The sequence below is a fragment of the Coregonus clupeaformis genome, unplaced genomic scaffold (assembly GCF_020615455.1).
Source record: "Coregonus clupeaformis isolate EN_2021a unplaced genomic scaffold, ASM2061545v1 scaf0120, whole genome shotgun sequence".
NCBI lineage: Eukaryota > Metazoa > Chordata > Actinopteri > Salmoniformes > Salmonidae > Coregonus > Coregonus clupeaformis.
Genome location: NW_025533575.1, coordinates 551,387 through 574,389, shown reverse-complemented (window position 1 = coordinate 574,389; position 23,003 = coordinate 551,387). Strand labels below are relative to the sequence as shown.

At 48.4% G+C, this 23,003-nt stretch overlaps 1 protein-coding gene across 11 annotated transcripts in view; it reads left to right on the top strand.

Annotated features, from left to right (window-relative positions):
* LOC121559980 (ELKS/Rab6-interacting/CAST family member 1-like) overlaps positions 1–23,003 on the top strand; it is a 507,203-nt gene that overhangs the window by 137,007 nt on the left and 347,193 nt on the right. For 6 of the 11 annotated variants that reach the window (XM_045213520.1, XM_045213519.1, XM_045213522.1 and 3 more), the window contains exons 7-11: positions 2,241–2,318; positions 3,537–3,692; positions 4,119–4,211; positions 8,165–8,332; positions 8,620–8,787. In XM_045213520.1, the coding sequence (XP_045069455.1) occupies positions 2,241–2,318; positions 3,537–3,692; positions 4,119–4,211; positions 8,165–8,332; positions 8,620–8,787 (663 nt within the window). The remainder of the gene's footprint in view (positions 1–2,240; positions 2,319–3,536; positions 3,693–4,118; positions 4,212–8,164; positions 8,333–8,619; positions 8,788–23,003) is intronic. The other 5 variants (XM_045213525.1, XM_045213523.1, XM_045213524.1 and 2 more) reach the window with 1 other exon arrangement.

Sequence of the window (23,003 nt, the reverse complement as noted above, 5' to 3'; positions counted from 1 at the left end):
GTGGCAACAGGTCACAAATCTTGCAGCTGTGATGGCACACTGTGGTTTTTCACCCAGTAGATAAGGAAGTTTATCAAAATTGGGTTTGTTTTCGAATTCTTTGTGGATCGCTGTAATCTGAGGGAAATATGTGTCTCTAATATGGTCATACATTTGGCAGGAGGTTAGGAAGTGCAGCTCAGTTTCCACCTCATTTTGTGGGCAGTGTGCACATAGCCTGTCTTCTCTTGAGAGCCAGGTCTGCCTACGGCGGCCTTTCTCAATAGCAAGGCTATGCTCACTGAGTCTGTACATAGTCAAAGCTTTCCTTAAGTTTGGGTCAGTCACAGTGGTCAGGTATTCTGCCACTGTGTACTCTCTGTTTAGGGCCAAATAGCATTCTAGTTTGCTCAGTTTTTTTGTTTGTTCTTTCCAATGTGTCAAGTAATGATCTTTTTGTTTTCTCATGATTTGGTTGGGTCTAATTGTGTTGTTGTTGTTGTTGTTGTCCTGGGGCTCTGTGGGGTCTGTTTGTGTTTGTGAACAGAGCCCCAGGACCAGCTTACTTAGGGGACTCTTCTCCAAGTTAATCTCTCTGTAGGTGATGGCTTTGTTATGGAAGGTTTGGGAATCGCTTCCTTTTAAGTGGTTATAGAATTTAACGGCTCTTTTCTGGATTTTGATAATTAGCGGGTATTGGCCTAATTCTGCTCTGCATGCATTATTTGGTGTTTTACGTTGTACACGGAGGATGTTTTTGCAGAATTCTGCATGCAGAGTCTCAATTTGGTGTTTGTCCCATTTTGTGAATTCTTGGTTGGTGAGCGGACCCCAGACCTCAGAACCATAAAGGGCAATGGGTTCTATAACTGATTCAAGTATTTTTAGCCAGATCCTAATTGGTATGTCAAATTTTATGTTCCTTTTTGATGGCATAGAAGGCCCTTCTCTGTCTCTCTCTCTCTCTCTCTCTCTCTCTCTCTCTCTCTCTCTCTCTCTCTCTCTCTCTCTCTCTCTCTCTCTCTCTCTCTCTCTCTCTCTCTCTCTCTCTCTCTCTCTCTCTCTCTCATCAATAGGAAAGGCTGTTCCAGGTACTTTATCTGACCCCTCTGCTGTAACTCATACCAATAGTAAAAGGCTGTTCAGCTGCCAATTGCTCATTTACACTTCTAACAAATCCCCCAAAGACAAGACACATGGGTAAACACTCTGTCATAGTCCAGACATACTGGTCCTTTCCTGTGGAACTCAACTAGCTGCAGTGGTTCAGACACATTGCATTGGATGGGTAGAACAAACATTTCCACATGATTTGACATGGACACATCCACATGTCACAGAGAGTCTATTTTTTGTTAAAGTCATCCATGGGAGTCTGTGTGTGTGTCTATGATGTGAATGTGTGTGTGTCCATGCCTTTGCAGTCGTCGTGTGTGTGCACTATACAGTCCATTTCCACCACTGCCCCCAGCGTCAGAAGCTCTCTCCTTTGTTAGCCATGTCTTCTCCACTAGAGAGGCTGCCTTAGTTCTGTTTGTAGGACGCTCAGTACAACTCCCATTCTCCAATTATATCTTTTAAACAGGACCACTGATGCATACACACTTAGGCAGCCACCATCATTCACAGGACAGGAGCAAGGCAACTTGACTTAGATTTCTCTCTCTCTCTCTCTCTCTCTTCAGTCCCCCCCTCTCTCTCTCTCTCTCTCTCTCTCTCTCTCAGTCCCCCCCTCTCTCTCTCTCTCTCTCTCTCTCTCTCTCTCTCAGTCCCCCCTCTCTCTCTCTCTCTCTCTTCAGTCCCCTCTCTCTCTCTCTCTCTAACATCACAACTGGTTCAGAGACAGAGACAGTACACTAGTGAAGGGCAGACACATTAAGAGTCTAGATTACCATTAGGAAGGCTAGCTTTAGTGGTTTTAGCATAAAACGCTAGTGGAAGCGTTTGAGTGTTGTAGGTTAAAGGAGTAGAGCGCTGTTAGCTTTCTGCTTTGTACGTTAGCTCTGAGAACACTATTAGCGTTAGCTTTGAAGCCGACTCTCCATTGACTTGTGAGGATGTGGGATGGTGGAATGGACCCGACGGTGCTAGCCAGAATTATCACGGCTAGGGAAAGACACTTCATCCCTATAGCTCCTGCTGGCCATGACCAACACACAGTCTTCTGTCCTGCTGGTCATGATGGCAGTCACCATGCTGTTGTGTTCTCTCCTCGGGGTGTTAACCACCACCATGCTGCTGTCTACCCTGTCTCTTCTCAGGAGCTGCACCGACGGAGCTATGAAGGAGCCCCTGAATCAGCCAAGACCAAGGCCCTGCAGACCGTCATCGAGATGAAGGTGAGAGATAGAGAGAGAGAGAGAGAGCGAGAGAGAGAGAGAGAGAGAGAGAGAGACTGAGAGAGAGAGAGAGTTTATGCTCATGTTTCACTTAGAATGCCAAAGTGAGAACGTCATCAAGACCGTCATCAAGACCGTCATCAAGATGAAGGTGTGTGTGTGTTGTGTGTGTGTTTGTCCAAGCTTGTGTGTGTGGTGAGAGGTTGACTTCCTGTAGAATGTGAGAAACTGTAATAATACAATGTGAGTCATATGAGATAACTAACATAGACACACAGACAACACCTTGACTAAGAAGTGTTGCCACCTGTACACACCTGTACACACACACACACACACACACACACACACACATGACTAAGATGTGTTGACTGTAATCAGTCAACATCAAACAGGCCTCACCTCCTCCTTGTTCCCATCCTCTGTTTCTCCACCTCTATATGTATCCCTCTGTTTCTCCACCTCTATATTTATCCTGCTTCCTTTCTTCCATACCCTCACATCTGCTCTTTAAACTTGACCCTTTTGCACCTTTGATACACTCCATCTTTCTACTGAGAGACCTGGAGGGATAAGAAGGTGTCATATTTGTCACATGCGCTGAATACAACAGGTGTAGACTTTACCGTGAAACGCATACTTACAAGCCCTTTCCCAACAATGCAGAGTTAAAAAGTACGAAAAATTTGCAAAAAATGAAATAGTAACATAATAAAATAACGATAATGGTGAGTGTGTGCATGCTAGTGTGTTTTAACCTCCTCTCCCCCCATGTCACGAATGTTGAGAGACGGGTCAGACCAAGGTGCAGCGTGGGATCCGAACATGTTTATTAAACTGAATACACACTGACAAAACAACAAAAGTCAACGAAACATGACGTCGGAAGGCTATACACAAACAAGCCAAACTCACCGAAACACAAACAAGATCCCACAACCCAGGCAGGAAAACTGGCTGCCTAAGTATGATCCCCAATCAGAGACAACGAGCGACAGCTGCCTCTGATTGGGAATCACACCCGGCCAAACATAGAAATACAAATACTAGACTCTAAACAGAAGACTCACACCCTGACCCAACCAACAAGAGTTCTCTCCATCAGGGCGTGACACCCCGTCCCAGGACTCTAAGGTCCAGTCTCTGGAGAGTGGTCTGAGGGACATGGAGGAAGTGTGTGTGTGTGTGTCTAACTGTGTGTGTGTTCTCCTGTGGTAGGACTCTAAGGTCCAGTCTCTGGAGCGTGGTCTGAGGGACCTGGAGGAGGAGATTCAGATGTTGAAGTCTAACGGGGCTCTGAGTACTGAGGAGAGAGAGGAGGAGGTGAAACAGATGGAGGTCTACAGATCACACACCAAGTTCATGAAGAACAAGGTAACAACAGATCACCACAAACTACAGTTGACATAGTACAGTACACAGGGCTGTTTAAAGAGCATGTTGATTATCATTCACCTTCTGTGACTGATGGATCTTGCCTTCAGTTTTCTATGTTTTCCATTTGAACCAGCAACCTGCTCTCTACACTAGAGGCAAGCATGTGTTCATGTATTATTGTGTTCTTGTTACCAATGATTGACTGCTTTTGGAAACTTTTCCAAGGTTATATTGAAAATACCATATTGTATTTGTAAGGCGTGTGTGATGATTAGCGAACCAGACATACAGCATGCAAGGTGGTTGTTGATTGGCTGTCCTAAGCTGGGTGCTGATTGGCCCCGTGCTGCCTACATCGTGGCTCCTGATTGGTGGTGGTGCTTATCGTCCTGGTAACAGCCAGGGAACTGACTCTCCTGACAGGTAGAGCAGCTGAAGGAGGAGCTGTCTCAGAGAGAGGTCCAGGGGGAGGAGCTTAAGCAGAAGGCTGCCGACCTGCAGCAGGAGGTGTCTGCAGTAAGGAAGAACTTCACCGCACAGTGCTCTCTCTCTCTCTTTAACCTGTGAACTCTGACCTTTAACCTCTTAGATCCTTTCTGACCTCCACAACACAGCAGCTTTGCCTTACTGACCCTCACTAAAGAGAATACCCACGTGACCGGAATGAGAGGAAAACCCACTATTATGCTAGAGAAACCCAGATAATTGACGTGAGAGAAACCCAGAATGTTCACTATTAGAAAAATCTATCAATTCTCAATGAGAGAAATATATAGATCATTCACCTCGAGAGAAACCCACATAATTGTTGTCTGCAGAGCTTGGACTGCCTCTGGTCCAGCTACTTATTTAGTTATAGCACTGCCAGAATGAGCAAGACCTGGGACAGTTGTTTTACAGTGTTATTGAGACTGTATTATACAGTTACATATTATATACAGTATAATCATAGCTTAATAATGTTGTTTAGACTGCTGTTCCAAGTCCATATTAATCACTATAATGTTATCTATCATTTAGACTGCTGTTCCAAGTCCATATTAATCACTATAATGTTATCTATCATTTAGACTGCTGTTCCAAGTCCATATTAATTACTATAATGTTATCTATCATTTAGACTGCTGTTCCAAGTCCATATGAATCACTATAATGTTATCTATCATTTAGACTGCTGTTCCTAGTCCATATGAATCACTATAATGTTATCTATTGTAAGAGAGCAAAGAAGAACAGATAACATTTTCCAACCCTGAAATGAGAAACTTCCCTCTAAGAAACTTCAAAAGAAGCTGTGGGATGACGTTTCCTTTTGATTTGCAGAGAAGACATGTTTAAAAGAAACACCAGGAGCCCTTAGGACAGTATGATCGATGTTTGTGTGTCTTTACAGTGTATGGAAAGAGTTTGGAAGCCAACAACAAGGCAGCATGATGAAACACTTCACTGTATCAATCTTATCAGTCCAGACACAGTGTTAATACAAAGGCAGATTCTCCCTGTAAGATGCATTCACTGGGTCTCTATCCAGGTCAGGGACGCAGAGCTGCCCAGTGCTGCACTGAGAGGTTTGGCATCACACTAGACTCTCTGGGACACGTTTATCTTTCCTCTCTGTTCTTATCCTTTCTTTCTCCTTTCTCTCTTTCTAGTTCCCTGCGCTGGTTGGAGTAGTGCTGTGAACACTAACAACCACGGCACCATGTTTATGGCTTCTAGTATCTCTCTCTCTCTCTCTCTCTCTCTCTCTCTCTCTCTCTCTCTCTCTCTCTCTCTGAGATGCCATGTCTCTCTTTCTCTCTCTCTCTCTCTCTCTCTCTCTCTCTCTCTCTCTCTCTCTGAGATGCCATGTCTCTCTCTCTCTCTCTCTCTCTCTCTCTCCCTCTCCCCCTTTCTCTCTCACTTTCTCTCTCCCTCTCTCTCTCTCTCTCTCTCTCTCTCTCTCTCTCTCTCTCTCTCTCTCCCCCCTTTGTCTCTCCCTTTCTCTCTCCCTCTTTCTCTCTCTCTGTCTCTCTCTCTCTCTCTCTCTCTCTCTCTCTCTCTCTCTCTCTCTCTCTCTCTCTCTCCCTCGCTCTCTCTCGCTCTCTCTCTCTCTCTCTCTCTCTCTCTCTCTCTCTCTCTCCACTATGTTCTGTGTTTGTAGATGGCTAGCTGCTGTGCACACATGATGTGGACATTGTGTAGAAGCAGAAAAAATGACAGCACATTGACTAGTGCACCCTAGTGCACCCACACTAAATAATTGATGTTTTGTTCACTCGTTGCTGACACTGCAAAAAAATCCCCACAGTAACAAACCCCATCGGCTACAGTGTGGGGAGTTATTATCTAGAATAACAAGTGTTATATAAAGACACACAGACAGGCAGACAGATAGACACACTGACAGGCAGACAGACTGACACACTGACACACTGACAGGCAGACAGATAGACACACTGACAGGCAGACAGACTGACACACTGACCGACAGGCAGACAGACTGACTGACACACTGACCGACAGGCAGACTGACACACTGACCGACAGGCAGACAGACTGACACACTGACAGGCAGACAGACTGACACACTGACAGGCAGACAGACTGACACACTGACCGACAGGCAGACAGACTGACACACTGACAGGCAGACAGACTGACACACTGACACACTGACAGGCAGACAGACAGACTGACAGGCAGACAGATAGACACACTGACAGGCAGACAGACTCACTGACACACTGACAGGCAGACAGACTGACACACTGACCGACAGGCAGACAGACTGACAGACTGACACACTGACAGGCAGACAGACTGACACACTGACACACTGACAGGCAGACAGACAGACTGACAGGCAGACAGATAGACACACTGACAGGCAGACAGACTGACTGACACACTGACAGGCAGACAGACTGACACACTGACCGACAGGCAGACAGACTGACTGACACACTGACCGACAGGCAGACTGACACACTGACCGACAGGCAGACAGACTGACACACTGACAGGCAGACAGACTGACACACTGACAGGCAGACAGACTGACACACTGACAGGCAGACAGACTGACACACTGACAGGCAGACAGACTGACACACTGACCGACAGGCAGACAGATAGACAGATAGACAGGCAGACAGACAGACAGACAGGCAGACAGACTGACACACTGACCGACAGGCAGACAGACTGACTGACAGGCAGACAGACTGACACACTGACTGACAGGCAGACATACTGACTGACAGGCAGACTGACACACTGACAGACAGACTGACACACAGACAGGCAGACATATAGACGGGCAGACAGACTGACACACTGACAGGCAGACAGACTGACTGACAGGCAGACTGACACACTGACAGACAGACTGACACACTGACAGGCAGACAGACTGACACACTGACAGACAGACAGACACACTGACAGGCAGACAGACAGACTGACTGACAGGCAGACTGACACACTGACAGGCAGACATACTGACACACTGACAGACAGACATACACACTGACAGACAGACTGACACACTGACAGGCAGACAGACTGACACACTGACAGACAGACAGACAGTCTGACACACTGACAGACAGACAGACACACTGACAGGCAGACAGACTGACTGACTGACTGACACACTGACAGGCAGACAGACTGACAGGCAGACAGACTGACACACTGACAGACAGACTGACACACTGACAGACAGACACACTGACAGACAGACACACTGACAGGCAGACAGACAGACACACTGACAGGTAATGCTTGTTGGAGAGACAGAGAGACACGTGCACGTATGCACACATGCTCATACGTACACACAGCCATTATTTCAGCCACAACTACCTCCACAGGGAGCTCCTAAAACTGTCTGGGTCCAAAGGCCCTCATGAGAGAAAAAGAGAGAGAGAGAGAGAGAGAGAGAGAGAGAGAGAGAGAGAGAGAGAGAGAGAGAGAGAGAGAGAGAGAGAGAGAGAGAGAGAGAGAGAGAGAGAGAGAGAGAGAGAGAGAGAGAGAGAGAGAGAGAGAGAGAGAGAGAGAGAGAGAGAGAGAGAGAGAGAGAGAGAGAGAGAGAGAGAGAGAGAGAGAGAGAGAGAGAGAGAGAGAGAGAGAGAGAGAGAGAGAGAGAGAGAGAGAGAGAGAGAGAGAGAGAGAGAGAGAGAGAGAGAGAGAGAGAGAGAGAGAGAGAGAGAGAGAGAGAGAGAGAGAGAGAGAGAGAGAAGAGAGAGAGAGAGAGAGAGAGAGAGAGAGAGAGAGAGAGAGAGAGAGAGAGAGAGAGAGAGAGAGAGAGAGAGAGAGAGAGAGAGAGAGAGAGAGAGAGAGAGAGAGAGAGAGAGAGAGAGAGATAATAAAATCCCAGTTATAGATGATACAATATCCTTTGACAGACAGAGGGCTGATCATGTATGAATGAAGACACTCAATACTAAGCTATAGGGGTTGACTGATTCTATTTCTGTGCTCAGATTGACCAGGTAAAGCAGGACCTCAGCAGGAAGGAGACAGAGCTGATGGGGTTAAGGACCAAGCTGGAGACTCTAACCAACCAGTTCTCAGACAGCAAACAGCACATCGAGGTCCTCAAGGAGTCACTGACCGCCAAGGAACAGCGCTCTGCTATTCTACAGACAGAGGTATGTTGCTCAGCGTTAACTCTCCTGACAATGCTCTACTAGGGTTATTGTGGATATGTTCTCTTGGTGACACTGTTGTATGATAGTTTACAGTTTGCTGAACCGGACCCGTGTTCACCAAAGCATCTCAGAGCAGGGCTAGAAGTGCTGATCTAGGATCAGTTTGGTCTTTTAAATCATAACAAATAGGGAGGGCACTCCTACTCTGAGAGGCTTATTGACTGGACTGTGGGTATTACATTTATTTGCCTGTAGATGTAATTTGTGATGATGTCTGTGTGTGTCAGGTGGATGCTCTGCGTCTGCGTCTGGAAGAGAAAGATTCCCAGCTGAATAAGAAGTCTAACCAGATCCAGGAGACGTCTGAGGAGAAGGGGACGCTCAGCAGAGAGGTACACGACCTCAAGGACATGCTGGAGGTCAAGGAGCGCAAGGTCAACGTCCTGCAGAAGAAGGTATGGGGCAGGGTGGAGGCTGTGTGTGTGTGTGTGTGTGTGTGTGTGTGTGTGTGTGTGTGTGTGACATGCTGGATGTCAAGGAATGCAAGGCCAACGTCCTCCAGAAGATGGTATGTCATGAGTGATGATTCAAAGTGATGATTTTGTTGGTCAAATGTTTCCTCCTATGGTAGTTTCAAGGAAGTACAAAGAGTGTGACGGAAGGAGAATCACACCTCTTGGCAAAACTCTATTGGAAAGAAAACTGAGTTTCACTCAGGCTACTCAGTGAATTTGCAGTCGTAGTGAATCTTCTCTTTTGATTCACAACTCTATTGATTCACAACTCTATTGATTCACAACTCTATTTATTCACAACTCTATTGATTCACAACTCTATTGATTCACAACTCTATTGATTCACAACTCCATTGATTCACAACTCGATTGATTCACAACTCTATTGAGTCATAACTCTATTGATTCACAACTCTATTGATTCACATATTTTGCTAGCCTGACCTGTTTTTCCTGACTGCCACTAGATGGCAATATGAGACCATTTTGTTTGAGCCTTCTCCAGTAGCCAAAAAGACGAGGAAAATGATTTCTCCCCATTGTCCTCCAGAATACATTTCAGATTTCCTGAGTCTCATAACTCCAGAGATCACTGTAATCAACCATCACCACTTAGTCATCAACCGGCCAGAATGCCGACCCAGAATGGTTCTTCTGTGACCCTGCAGCAGAACATGAGCCCTGGCTCCCAGTGCCTCCATGAGGAAGGTTTTTCTGTTTGTGTGAGTGTGTGTGAGAGAGTTTGCGTGTGTGTGTGTGTGTGTGTGTGTGTGTGTGTGTGTGTGTGTGTGTGTGTACGTGTCATGTCAGGTTTCACTGAGAGGAAGTCAGGCTCAGCATTATTGCATGGCTGAGAAGGAGAGAGGGAGGTTGTCTCAGCAGTATTACATGGCTGAGGAGGAGAGAGGGGGAGGTTGTCTCAGCAGTATTACATGGCTGAGGAGGAGAGAGGGAGGTTGTCTCAGCAGTATTACATGGCTGAGGAGGAGAGAGGGAGGTTGTCTCAGCAGTATTACATGGCTGAGGAGGAGAGAGGGAGGTTGTCTCAGCAGTATTACATGGCTGAGGAGAGAGGGAGGTTGTCTCAGCAGTATTGCATGGCTGAGGAGGAGAGAGGGAGGTTGTCTCAGCAGTATTACATGGCTGAGGAGGAGAGAGGGGGAGGTTGTCTCAGCAGTATTACATGGCTGAGGAGGAGAGAGGGAGGTTGTCTCAGCAGTATTACATGGCAGAGGAGAGAGGGAGGTTGTCTCAGCAGTATTACATGGCTGAGGAGGAGAGAGGGAGGTTGTCTCAGCAGTATTACATGGCTGAGGAGGAGAGAGGGAGGTTGTCTCAGCAGTATTACATGGCTGAGGAGAGAGGGAGGTTGTCTCAGCAGTATTACATGGCTGAGGAGGAGAGAGGGAGGTTGTCTCAGCAGTATTACATGGCTGAGGAGAGAGGGGAGGTTGTCTCAGCAGTATTACATGGCTGAGGAGGAGAGAGGGGGAGGTTGTCTCAGCAGTATTACATGGCTGAGGAGAGAGGGAGGTTGTCTCAGCAGTATTACATGGCTGAGGAGGAGAGAGGGAGGTTGTCTCAGCAGTATTACATGGCTGAGGAGAGAGGGAGGTTGTCTCAGCAGTATTACATGGCTGAGGAGGAGAGAGAGGGAGGTTGTCTCAGCAGTATTACATGGCTGAGGAGGAGAGAGGGAGGTTGTCTCAGCAGTATTACATGGCTGAGGAGGAGAGAGGGAGGTTGTCTCAGCAGTATTACATGGCTGAGGAGGAGAGAGGGAGGTTGTCTCAGCAGTATTACATGGCAGAGGAGGAGAGAGGGAGGTTGTCTCAGCAGTATTACATGGCTGAGGAGAGAGGGAGGTTGTCTCAGCAGTATTACATGGCTGAGGAGGAGAGAGGGGGAGGTTGTCTCAGCAGTATTACATGGCTGAGGAGGAGAGAGGGAGGTTGTCTCAGCAGTATTACATGGCTGAGGAGGAGAGAGGGAGGTTGTCTCAGCAGTATTACATGGCTGAGGAGAGAGGGAGGTTGTCTCAGCAGTATTACATGGCTGACGAGAGAGGGAGGTTGTCTCAGCAGTATTACATGGCTGAGGAGGAGAGAGGGAGGTTGTCTCAGCAGTATTACATGGCTGAGGAGGAGAGGGGGAGGTTGTCTCAGCAGTATTACATGGCTGAGGAGGAGAGAGGGGGAGGTTGTCTCAGCAGTATTACATGGCAGAGGAGGAGAGAGGGAGGTTGTCTCAGCAGTATTACATGGCTGAGGAGGAGAGAGGGAGGTTGTCTCAGCAGTATTACATGGCAGAGGAGGAGAGAGGGAGGTTGTCTCAGCAGTATTACATGGCAGAGGAGGAGAGAGGGAGGTTGTCTCAGCAGTATTACATGGCAGAGGAGAGAGGGAGGTTGTCTCAGCAGTATTACATGGCAGAGGAGAGAGGGAGGTTGTCTCAGCAGTATTACATGGCTGAGGAGAGAGGGAGGTTGTCTCAGCAGTATTGCATGGCTGAGGAGGAGAGAGGGAGGTTGTCTCAGCAGTATTACATGGCTGAAGAGGAGAGAGGGAGGTTGTCTCAGCAGTATTACATGGCAGAGGAGGAGAGAGGGAGGTTGTCTCAGCAGTATTACATGGCTGAGGAGGAGAGAGGGAGGTTGTCTCAGCAGTATTACATGGCTGAGGAGAGAGGGAGGTTGTCTCAGCAGTATTACATGGCTGAGGAGGAGAGAGGGAGGTTGTCTCAGCAGTATTAGATGGCTGAGGAGGAGAGAGGGAGGTTGTCTCAGCAGTATTACATGGCAGAGGAGTTAGGGAGGTTGTCTCAGCAGTATTACATGGCTGAGGAGGAGAGAGGGAGGTTGTCTCAGCAGTATTACATGGCTGAGGAGGAGAGAGGGAGGTTGTCTCAGCAGTATTACATGGCTGAGGAGGAGAGAGGGAGGTTGTCTCAGCAGTATTACATGGCAGAGGAGGAGAGAGGGAGGTTGTCTCAGCAGTATTACATGGCAGAGGAGGAGAGAGGGAGGTTGTCTCAGCAGTATTACATGGCAGAGGAGAGAGGGAGGTTGTCTCAGCAGTATTACATGGCTGAGGAGAGAGGGAGGTTGTCTCAGCAGTATTGCATGGCTGAGGAGGAGAGAGGGAGGTTGTCTCAGCAGTATTACATGGCAGAGGAGAGAGGGAGGTTGTCTCAGCAGTATTACATGGCTGAGGAGGAGAGAGGGAGGTTGTCTCAGCAGTATTACATGGCTGAGGAGAGAGGGAGGTTGTCTCAGCAGTATTACATGGCTGAGGAGGTTGTCTCAGCAGTATTACATGGCTGAGGAGGAGAGAGGGAGGTTGTCTCAGCAGTATTACATGGCAGAGGAGTTAGGGAGGTTGTCTCAGCAGTATTACATGGCTGAGGAGGAGAGAGGGAGGTTGTCTCAGCAGTATTACATGGCTGAGAAGGAGAGAGGAAGGTTGTCTCAGCAGTATTACATGGCTGAGAAGGAGAGAGGGAGGTTGTCTCAGCAGTATTACATGGCTGAGGAGGAGAGAGGGAGGTTGTCTCAGCAGTATTACATGGCTGAGGAGAGAGGGAGGTTGTCTCAGCAGTATTACATGGCTGAGGAGGAGAGAGGGAGGTTGTCTCAGCAGTATTACATGGCTGAGGAGAGAGGGAGGTTGTCTCAGCAGTATTACATGGCTGAGGAGGAGAGAGGGAGGTTGTCTCAGCAGTATTACATGGCTGAGGAGGAGAGAGGGAGGTTGTCTCAGCAGGTTGTGCTGTTGGGGATGGATGAGATTACATGGATCATTTATCATACTGAAACAATGTGACCTCAGATGAATCTGCTCTTACTCTCAATATGTGTCTCAAATGGCATCCTATTCCCTATTTAGTGCACTTCTTTTGACCAGGGCTCATAGGGGTCTTATCGAGAGTAGTGCACTATATAGGGAAATAGTGTGCCGTTTGGGTAGCAGAGCCAGTCTGTCAGAGCGTGATAGAACGTTATACTATCCTTTCTCTCCTCTCATGTTTTTCTTTGGCCTCCTCAACGTTGTCAGTCAGTCAGCGAGAGCTAAGAGCCATAAAGATTTTGGGGGAAGATTCCTGGGCCTTCGCTTGGGTCAGTTTGTGTGTGTGTGTGTGCGTGTCTATGTCTGTGTAATGTGATGTGTGTGTGTGTGTAGCACTGTGTGTATGTGTATGCACTTGCGCGTGTGTGTGTGTGTGTGTGGTTGCGGTGGGTCACGGTTCGATCAGGAAGCTCTAGAGGAGGAGGTGTAATAGGAGCAGATCTGGAGACAGGCCCAATGGTTTCAACAGACAGATACATACAGGAACCCCTACCCAACTAGACAGGTGACACAGCTACCTGGGACACACACACACACACACACACACACACACACACACACAAACACATACATACACACACAAGGTATGTAGACACTCCGACAGAGACTCAGAGAGACACACAGGCAGACAGACGTACGTACAGTTTGACAGAAGGGTGGACAGACACACAGGTAGGCAGGAAGACAGACAAAAAGACAGGCCGCTAGCCAGACGGACGGACAGACAGGGCTACAGTATGCTGAAGTCATTCCCCTCTCTGTGGCCTTGTCCTAGAGACAGGGGGTCATCCCAACCCACCCCAGCCCCAGCAGGGCCACATCCATCTTTCTGACAGCCCTGTCCTCCAGGGGAGGGAGGAGGGAGGGAGAGGGAGGGGATCTATATTTGTGTGTGTGTATCTATATTTGTGTGTGTGTATCTATATTTGTGTGAGTGTGTGTGTGTATCTATATTTGTGTGTGTGTGTATCTATATGTGTGTGTGCCCGCGTTCCTCATCACTTATCCCCCAGATAACCACACACCCCTCCGCTTAGCTCCATCACTCCATCCTCCAGGTCCTCCTCCAGGACAGACAAACAGACAGACAGGTCCAGAGAAGAGCTCACCTCCTGGGGCTGAATGTGCTAGGCTGCTGCCCCCCTCTAATGAAGATTCCAGGGACCTAGCTAGCTACTAGCATACCCTGTCCAGGATACACACAGGCATAGACACATGTATGCGCGCACACACACACACACACACACACACACACACACACACACACACACACACACACACTGTAAGCTTTTCAAAGCGCATCCCCTAAGCATGTCACCAGGGGGCTAAGCCAATGCAGTTTATTTTGAAAGAGACAGAGAGAGACAGAGCTGAGCTCCCTCTGCAGTTGTCTGAAGAAGCAACATTTCGTTTCCATGGTGACCCCTGAGGTAGCTGTTCTAGCTCCCTGTGCTTACAGAACCCTAGAGCAGGCCTGATGACCATAACACACTGAAGCATGGCTGGCTTGGGGACTATACACTGACTCCTTGATGAACGCATACGCTGAATCCAACCCAGGACAGAACAGGGCAGGACAGGGACAGAACAGGACAGAACAGAACAGGACAGGACAGGGCAGGACAGGGACAGAACAGAACAGGACAGGACAGGACAGGACAGGACAGGACAGGACAGAACAGGGCAGGACAGGGACAGAACAGAACAGGACAGGACAGGACAGACAGGACAGGACAGGACAGGACAGAACAGAACAGGACAGGACAGGACAGGACAGGGCAGGACAGAACAGGGCAGGACAGAACAGGGCAGGGACAGAACAGGGCAGGAATGGACAGAACAGGGCAGGGACAGAACAGCAAAGGGCAGGACAGGACAGGGACAGAACAGGACAGGACAGGACAGGACAGGACAGGGACAGAACAGGACAGGACAGGACAGAACAGGGCAGGGGCAGAACAGCAAAGGGCAGGACAGGGACAGAACAGGACAGGACAGGGACAGAACAGAAAAGGACTGGGCAGGGACAGGACAGGGCAGGGCAGGGACAGAACAGGACAGGGACAGAACAGGACAGGACAGGACAGAACAGGGCAGGGACAGAACAGGACAGAACAGGGCAGGGACAGAACAGCAAAGGGCAGGACAGGGACAGAACAGGACAGGACAGGGACAGAACATAAAAGGACTGGGCAGGGACAGGACAGGGCAGGACAGAGTTAGTGCTACATGTCCTCAGTGAGTGGTTCAGATCAGGTAAATAAACTGCATCGAAAGAGAGACTGAGATTGTGCCTTTAGTGTAGCTAGAGGTAGAGGCTGGCCCCTGGCCCCTACAGAATGAAGGGAGTGTGGATAGAGAGAGAGGCTGGCCCCTGGCCCCTACAGAATGAAGGGGGGGTGGATAGAGGGAGAGGGTGAGATTGTGTGTTTAGTGTAGATAGAGGGAGAGGCCTTTAGTGAGGCTCCAGAGATATATAAATATTCTTCATTGAGTGTAATCAGAGAGAAGAAAGGCAGTTGGAAGTTAGTTGTTTGTGTCAGGCAAAGAGTGATGAGGTCAAACTAATCTAAACAGGGAGAAATATATCTATGCTGGGCCTGTTGCAGAATAAAGGGGGGGGTGGATAGAGGGAGAGGGTGGCCCCTGGCCCCTACAGAATAAAGGGAGTGTGGATAGAGAGAGAGGCTGGCCCCTGGCCCCTACATATTGAAGGGAGTGTGGATAGAGAGAGAGGGTGGCCCCTGGCCCCTACATATTGAAGGGAGTGTGGATAGAGAGAGAGGCTGGCCCCTGGCCCCTACAGAATGAAGAGAGTGTGGATAGAGGGAGAGGCTGGCCCCTGGCCCCTACAGAATGAAGGGAGTATGGATAGAGAGAGAGGCTGGCCCCTGGCCCCTACAGAATGAAGGGAGTATGGATAGAGGGAGAGGCTGGCCCCTGGCCCCTACAGAATGAAGGGAGTATGGATAGAGGGAGAGGCTGGCCCCTGGCCCCTACAGAATGAAGGGAGTATGGATAGAGAGAGAGGCTGGCCCCTGGCCCCTACAGAATGAAGGGAGTATGGATAGAGGGAGAGGGGTAACGCTTCAGAGTGAAACCCCCTCCTCTCTCCTCTTGTGTCACTCAGCAGCCCAAACCTCAGCCCAACCAGCAGTACCAGACATGCCCCCACTATAAAGGCCTAGTTTGGCCTAAACCCCCTCTTCTGATCTCTTACCCATGGGCACACAAACAGAACATTATCGTAGGGCACAGACATACTCAGAGCTGTGTGAACCTCCCTCTGAGAAAGTCTTGGTCTGCTCAACACTTCTGTAAAGCTGTTTGACTCTGTGCTTGTTTTCCCAAAGGCTTCTCTCGCTCTCTCTATCTCGATTGAAGTGCTTTCCCTCTAACAACACTCATACTGGCGAGTGGCGACTGAGGGAGAGAGAGAGAGAGATTGTTTGAAATACTTTTTCTCCATTCACCATGGAGCGTCTCTGAGCTCTCTCTCTCTCTCTCTCTCTCTCTCCTCTATCTTGCTCACCCTCTCTCTATATCTCTCTCTCGCCATCTCTCCTTTACAGTTTATTTATGTCGTGTTTTTTGTTATTTAAAAGGGCGCTTAGCCTTTTAACAAGTCAAAGAAATTCCATTAATTCTATTTTGAAAGGGCAGATAAGGTGGTAGCAGGGAGAGAAGCAGGTTGTGCTGTGGCCAACTATAATATTGAGATCAGTGGTTTGGATGAAGAGAGTGGCTCCGTGGATATGGGAGTTCACAGAAGGACAGAGTGAAGAAAATAACATTTGTTAAATAGCGTAGGGGAACAAAGAGTGACAGGACACAGTTCAGCAGGCCTCACTGAAGTATGTAAACCCCCAGTCAGACACACAGCCTGACACTGAGCAGAGTGTGGTTGTGTGCGTCTGTTTGGCAAGCTAAATAAAGGACACTATTTCTTAGGTTGGAACTCTCCTCTCTCCTCTCTCCTCTCTCTCTCTCCTCTCTCATCTCTCCTCTCTCTCCCCTCTCCTCTCTCCTCTCTCCTCTCTCTCCTCTCTCTATATCTCTCTCTCTCCTCTCTCTCCTCTCTCTCCTCTCTCATCTCTCCTCTCTCTCTCCTCTCTCTCCTCTCTCCTCTCTCCTCTCTCTCTCTCCTCTCTCTCCTCTCTCTCTCCTCTCTCTCCTCTCTCATCTCTCCTCTCTCTCCCCTCTCCTCTCTCCTCTCTCTCTCTCCTCTCTCTCCTCTCTCTCTCCTCTCTCTCCTCTCTCATCTCTCCTCTCTCTCTCCTCTCTCTCCCCTCTCCTCTCTCCTCTCTCTCCTCTCCTCTCTCATCTCTCCTCTCTCTCTCCTCTCTCTCTCCTCTCTCATCTCTCTCCGCTCTCTCCTCTCTCCTCTCTCTCCTCTCTCATCTCTCCTCTCTCTCTCCTCTCTCTCCCCTCTCCTCTCTCCTCTCTCTCTCTCCTCTCTCTCCTCTCTCATCTCTCCTCTCTCTCTCTCTCCCCTCTCCTCTCTCTCCTCTCTCTCCTCTCTCCTCTCTCCTCTCTCTCCTCTCTCCTCTCTGTCTCTCATCTCTCTCCTCTCTCCTCTCTGTCTCTCCTCTCTCTCCTCTCTCCTCTCTCCTCTCTCTCCTCTCTTCTCTCTCTCCTCTCTCCTCTCTGTCTCTCCTCTCTCCTCTCTCCTCTCTGTCTCTCCTCTTTCTCCTCTCCTCTCTCCTCTCTCTCCTCTCTTCTCTCTCTCCTCTCTCCTCTCTGTCTCTCCTCTCTGTCTCTCCTCTCTGTCTCTCCTCTCTGTCTCTCCTCTCTCCTCTCTCTCTCTGTCTCTCCTCTCTCTCCTCTCTCCTCTCTCCTCTCTCTCCTCTCTCTCCTCTCTCCTCTCTGTCTCTCCTCTCTCCTCTCTCTCCTCTCTCTCCTCTCTCTCCTCTCTCCTCTCTGTCTCTCCTCTCTCTCCTCTCTCCTCTCTCCTCTCTCTCCTCTCTCTCCTCTCTCCCTCCTCTCTCCTCTCTCTCCTCTCTCCTCTCTCCTCCCTCTCCGATATGAGGGGAGTTTTGATCTTTGTTTTGTTTTGTTCTCTCCTCTGTTTCTTCTTCTCTCCCTCTCTGCCGTGTTAGAACTCCAAGTCTCTCCCTTTCCCTCCCCAAAGAAAAGGACTGTGTGTGAGTTCAAAGATGCAAGCTGAAAAGGCGACATGAGAGTGGAATGAATTGAGAGCAACAAGGTTTTGTTTAGTCTGTGTTGTGTTGTTTGTGTGTTAGTGGTTTTCTGTGTGACTGAATGAGAGCATGTTACAGCTCTTGTTTCTCTGCCTTGTTAGTGAGGAGACAGTAAAAGGAGATGGAGAGAAAATGAGACAGAGAGAGATAGACATGGGGATAGACAGAGACAAGAGGGAAAGACAGGGAAAGGGAAAATATCCTCAGTGTACAACGTAAAACACCAAATAATGCATGCAGAGCAGAATTAGGCTGATACCCGCTAATTATCAAAACCCAGAAAAGAGCTGTTACATTTTACAACCACCTAAAAGGAAGCGATTCCTAAACCTTCCATAACAAAGCCATCACCTACCGAGAAATGAACCTGGAAAAGAGCCCCCTAAGCAAGCTGGTCCTGGGGCTCTGTTCACAAACACAAACAGACCCCACAGAGCCCCAGGACAGCAACACAATTAGACCCAACCAAATCACGAGAAAACAAAAAGATCATTACTTGACACATTGAAAATAATTTACCAAAAAACTGAGCAAACTAGAATGCTGTTTGGCCCTAAACAGAGAGTACACAGTGGCAGAATACCTGACCACTGTGACTGACCCAAACTTAAGGAAAGCTTTGACTATGTACAGCCTCAGTGAGCATAGCCTTGCTATTGAGAAAGGCCGCCGTAGGCAGACCTGGCTCTCAAGAGAAGACAGGCTATGTTCACACTGCCCACAAAATGAGGTGGAAACTGAGCTGCACTTCCTAACCTCCTGCCAAATGTATGACCATATTAGAGACACATATTTCCCTCAGATTACACAGAACCACAAATAATTAAAATCAACTCCCATATCTATTGGGTGAAATACCACAGTGTGCAATCACAGCAGCAAGATTTGTGACCTGTTGCCACAAGAAAAGGGCAACCAGAGAAGAACAAACACCATTGTAAATACAACCCATATTTATGTTTATTTAGACAGAGAGAGAGAGAGAGAGACAGAGAGAGATAGCGAGAGACGGAGAGAGAGCGAGAGAGAGACAGAGAGAGAGAGAGACAGAGAGAGTGAGACAGAGAGAGACAGAGCGACAGAGAGAGACAGAGAGAGAGCGAGAGTTAGAGAGAGCGCGCGAGAGAGAGAAAGAGAGAGAGAGAGACAGAGAGAGAGAGAGAGACAGAGCGAGAGAGAGAGAAAGAAAGAGAGAGCGAGAGACACAGAGAGAGAGAAAGAGAGAGAGACAGAGAGAGAGAGACAGAGAGAGAGAGAGAAAGAGACAAACAAGGGATGAAAGAGAGGAGACAGCATCATTTTTGCTTTTGTCTCTGTGTGACTGGAGGAAGTTTCTGGAAGTTTCCTCCTCCTCCTCCTCCTCCTCCTCCTGTCTTCCTCTCCTCCTGTGTGTGGCGGGTGCATCAGACACAAAGCCTGGCGGCGTGCCACCTACCTGTCAGGGCTCACCCATTCATGTGCCAGTCAGCCCAACCCTCATTTGCATCTCTGAGCAGGGTCTGCTCTCTCTCTCCATCACACCCTCCTTACCCCTTCCTTACCCAACTCCCTCCTCACCCCTCCTTATCCCCTCCCTCATCACCCTCTTTACCCCCTCTCTCCTCACCCCATCCCTCCTCACACCCTCCTCACCCCCTCCTTACCCCCTCCTTTGTATAAGGAGGTCAGGACTGATGCTAGAGGTTTGCATAGGGAGCTCAGGACTGATGCTGGAGGTTTGTTTAGGGAGGTCAGGACTGAGGAGGGGAGGAGAGAAGAGGAGCGAGAGAGGAGAGGAAGGGGAGAGGAGATGAGAGGAGAGGAGAGGAGGTGGAGAGGAGAGGAGAGGAGAGGAGAGGAGAGGAGAGGAGAGGAGAGGAGAGGAGAAGGGGAGGGGAGGGGAGGGAAGGTGAGAGGAGAGGAGGGGAGAGGAGAAGAGAAGAGAGAAGAGAGGAGAGGCACATCACTAAGTGAAACAAAACACCCTTTAATTATTCACACTATCCCTCCTTTCCTCCCTCCTTCCCTGCTTTCCCTTGGATCCACCCCCAACACACACACACACACATACACAAAGCCCTTTAAATATCCCTCCTCAGGATGGCTCAGCCAAGAAGCTCTTAATATCCCTCCTCAGGATGGCTCAGCCAAGAAGCTCTTAATATCCCTCCTCAGGATGGCTCAGCCAGGAAGCTCTTAGTATCCCTCCTCAGGATGGCTCAGCCAGGAAGCTCTTAATATCCCTCCTCAAGATGGCTCAGCCAGGAAGCTCCTAGTATCCCTCCTCAGGATGGCTCAGCCAGGAAGCTCTTAATATCCCTCCTCAGGATGGCTCAGCCAGGAAGCTCTTAGTGTCCCTCCTCAGGTTGGCTCAGCCAGGAAGCTCTTAATATCCCTCCTCAGGATGGCTCAGCCAGGAAGCTCTTAGTATCCCTCCTCAGGATGGCTCAGCCAGGAAGCTCTTAATATCCCTCCTCAGGATGGCTCAGCCAGGAAGCTCTTTTTGTCTTCTCCTGTCTCTGTTATCCTCTACTACATGTGGATGAAACCAGAGCAGAGAGCTGGCAGAGGGTTGGTAGGGGCAGAGGAGGGGAGAGGAGGGGAGATGAGAGGAGAAGAGAGGAGAGGAGAGGAGAGGAGAGGAGAGGAGAGGAGAGGAGAGGAGAGGAGGAGAGGAGAGGAGAGGAGAGGAGAGGGAGAGGAGAGGAGAGGAGAGGAGAGGAGAGGAGAGGAGAGGAGTGAGTAAGATGAGAGGGACAATCTGTTAGTGATTTGGGGATCTTTCCTGTGCAGTTCCTGATAGCAGTCTATTTTCCTTATCTTGTGTTCCACAGTAGAAAACCAGATAGAGAAAGATGAGAGATAGAATGAGGAAGGAGAGAGAGAGAGAGAGAGAGAGAGAGAGAGAGAGAGAGAACGGGATAGACAGAAAGAACAGAGCTGAGAGAGGGTGAGGAGGGAGAGAGAGAGAAGAGGTGAGAGATGGAGGCAGCAAGAGAGACAGTTAAACCCAGAGAGGGGGAGGGGCCTGTGGCCAGAATTTAATCAGCTTCTTGATATGCCACACCTGTCAGGTGGATGGATTATCTTGGTAAAGCAGAAATGCTCACTAACAGGGATGTAAACAAATTTGTGCACAGAATTTGAGAGGAATTAGCTTTTTGTGCATATGGAAAATGTCTGTGATCTTTTATTCTTTATTTCAGCGCATGAAAAATGGGTCTAATACTTTACATATTGCGTTCATATTTTTTTCGCAGGATAGATACTCTACCTAAATACCGCAGACCACAGAGAGTTTGGCAGGAATGTCTAAGATGAGATCCTGTCATTAGTAAGGGAACGGTTATTTGGGAAGAGCAACACAGAGTCATTTTGTGAAGTGGTCATTGATTAGCAGAACTGATGATAGTGATGATGTGTTGTCTGTACCTGCCTGATGCAGACAGGATGGAGTATGTTGGAGACTGCTGCTGTGTGTTGAGAGGCAGTATGCATTAACTAACTAGAGAGCTACAACTTCTTCCTAAAATATGCAGGATTAAAATGTATATGTGTGTGTGTGTGTCTCGGTGTGTTTGTGTGTGTGTGTGTGTGTGTGTCTTGGTGTGTGTGTGTGTGTGTGTGTCTCGGTGTCTGTGTCTCGGTGTGTGTGTGTGATCCAGGGCCCTAATCAGACAGTGTTACACCACAGCCAGTCTGAAGAAGCGTAGGCTGGATCAAAGGAACAGTCTCTCTGAATGTCAAGTGTGTTGGAGTGTTCAGACAAGTCTGGACAGGAGTGAGTGAGTGAGTGTGTGTGTGTGTGTGTGTGTGTGTGTGTGTGTGTGTGTGTGTGTGTGTGTGTGTCTGGCTGATTTCAATGGTGACTTTTTTAATGTACCGCCGTACATTTCAAGGTGTCTATTTCTACCTCTGTGTGTGTTTTACATCCTGAGTTCTGACAGGTTGTTAGTCAGGTAGACTGTATTTCACTGGGCAGACTCAGTCCACCATGTGCATGAAAATGAGTCGTCTCTCATTGAATGACAGCAAAGACTTCACTGAAGAATCCCTATTGTTGACCAATCACCGACGAAGGGGCGTAGACTTCGGCTACCGACTTAGGCTTGCCTCAATAAAAAAAATGTGTGTGCCCGAACAACTGAAAAAATAAAACTTACTGAAGTCCAAAACGAACAAAAACATCACAAAATGACGTCATAATATAAAAAATGTGTGTGCCCGAACAACTGAAAAAATAAAACTTACTGAAGTCCAAAACGAACAAAAACATCACAAAATGACGTCATAATATATTCTTCCGAACTGTTTCGGTTGGGAAGCATGCGGACGCCTTAAACCTCCTCCCACTCTTCCACCCAAGGCACACACAGACACTGACACAGAGAGAGAGAGAGAGAGAGAGAGACAGAGAGAGAGAGAGAGAGAGAGAGAGAGAGAGAGAGACAGAGAGAGAAAGAGAGAGAGAGAGACAGACAGACAGACAGACAGAGAGAGAGAGAGAGAGAGAGAGAGAGAGAGAGAGAGAGAGAGAGAGAGCGAGAGAGAGAGAGAAAATGACACACCTGCCTCGACCCTGTTAGAGACCAGAAAACCAATAGTTGACAGTGTGAGACCCCATTACCAAGACAGCCCTTTCCTTTTCTTAACTATGAAACTGTTCAACTATTCACTTTAAAACACCTCTACTGACTGACTATCAGCATCACAGACCAGGGATGCATCCCAAATGGCACCCTATTTCCTATGTAGTGCACTACTTTTGACCAGAGCCCATATGGCACCTTAGTGCACTACATTGGGAATAGGGTGCCATTTGGGATGGAATTTAGGATGGAATCTGTCTAAACATGTCTAAACATGATTTAAAACAAGAAACCGGCCAAACCCTGGTTTTGTTTCTTCTTGGGAAGCAGCTGTAGTTGTTTGAACTGCAACAGGGCAGCAAAATTCATTATCAAATTTCTTCTCACTTTTTCCACTCAGTTTTTTCATTTGTTTTTCTTCTGCGAAACCTTTCTGCCAAAACATCCAGCGGTTTAATTAAATTCGTACTGTAAGTTGACACAATTGTATATTTTCTTACGATCTCGGCCATGAACTCTCATTATTGGTTACGTCTCAGGTT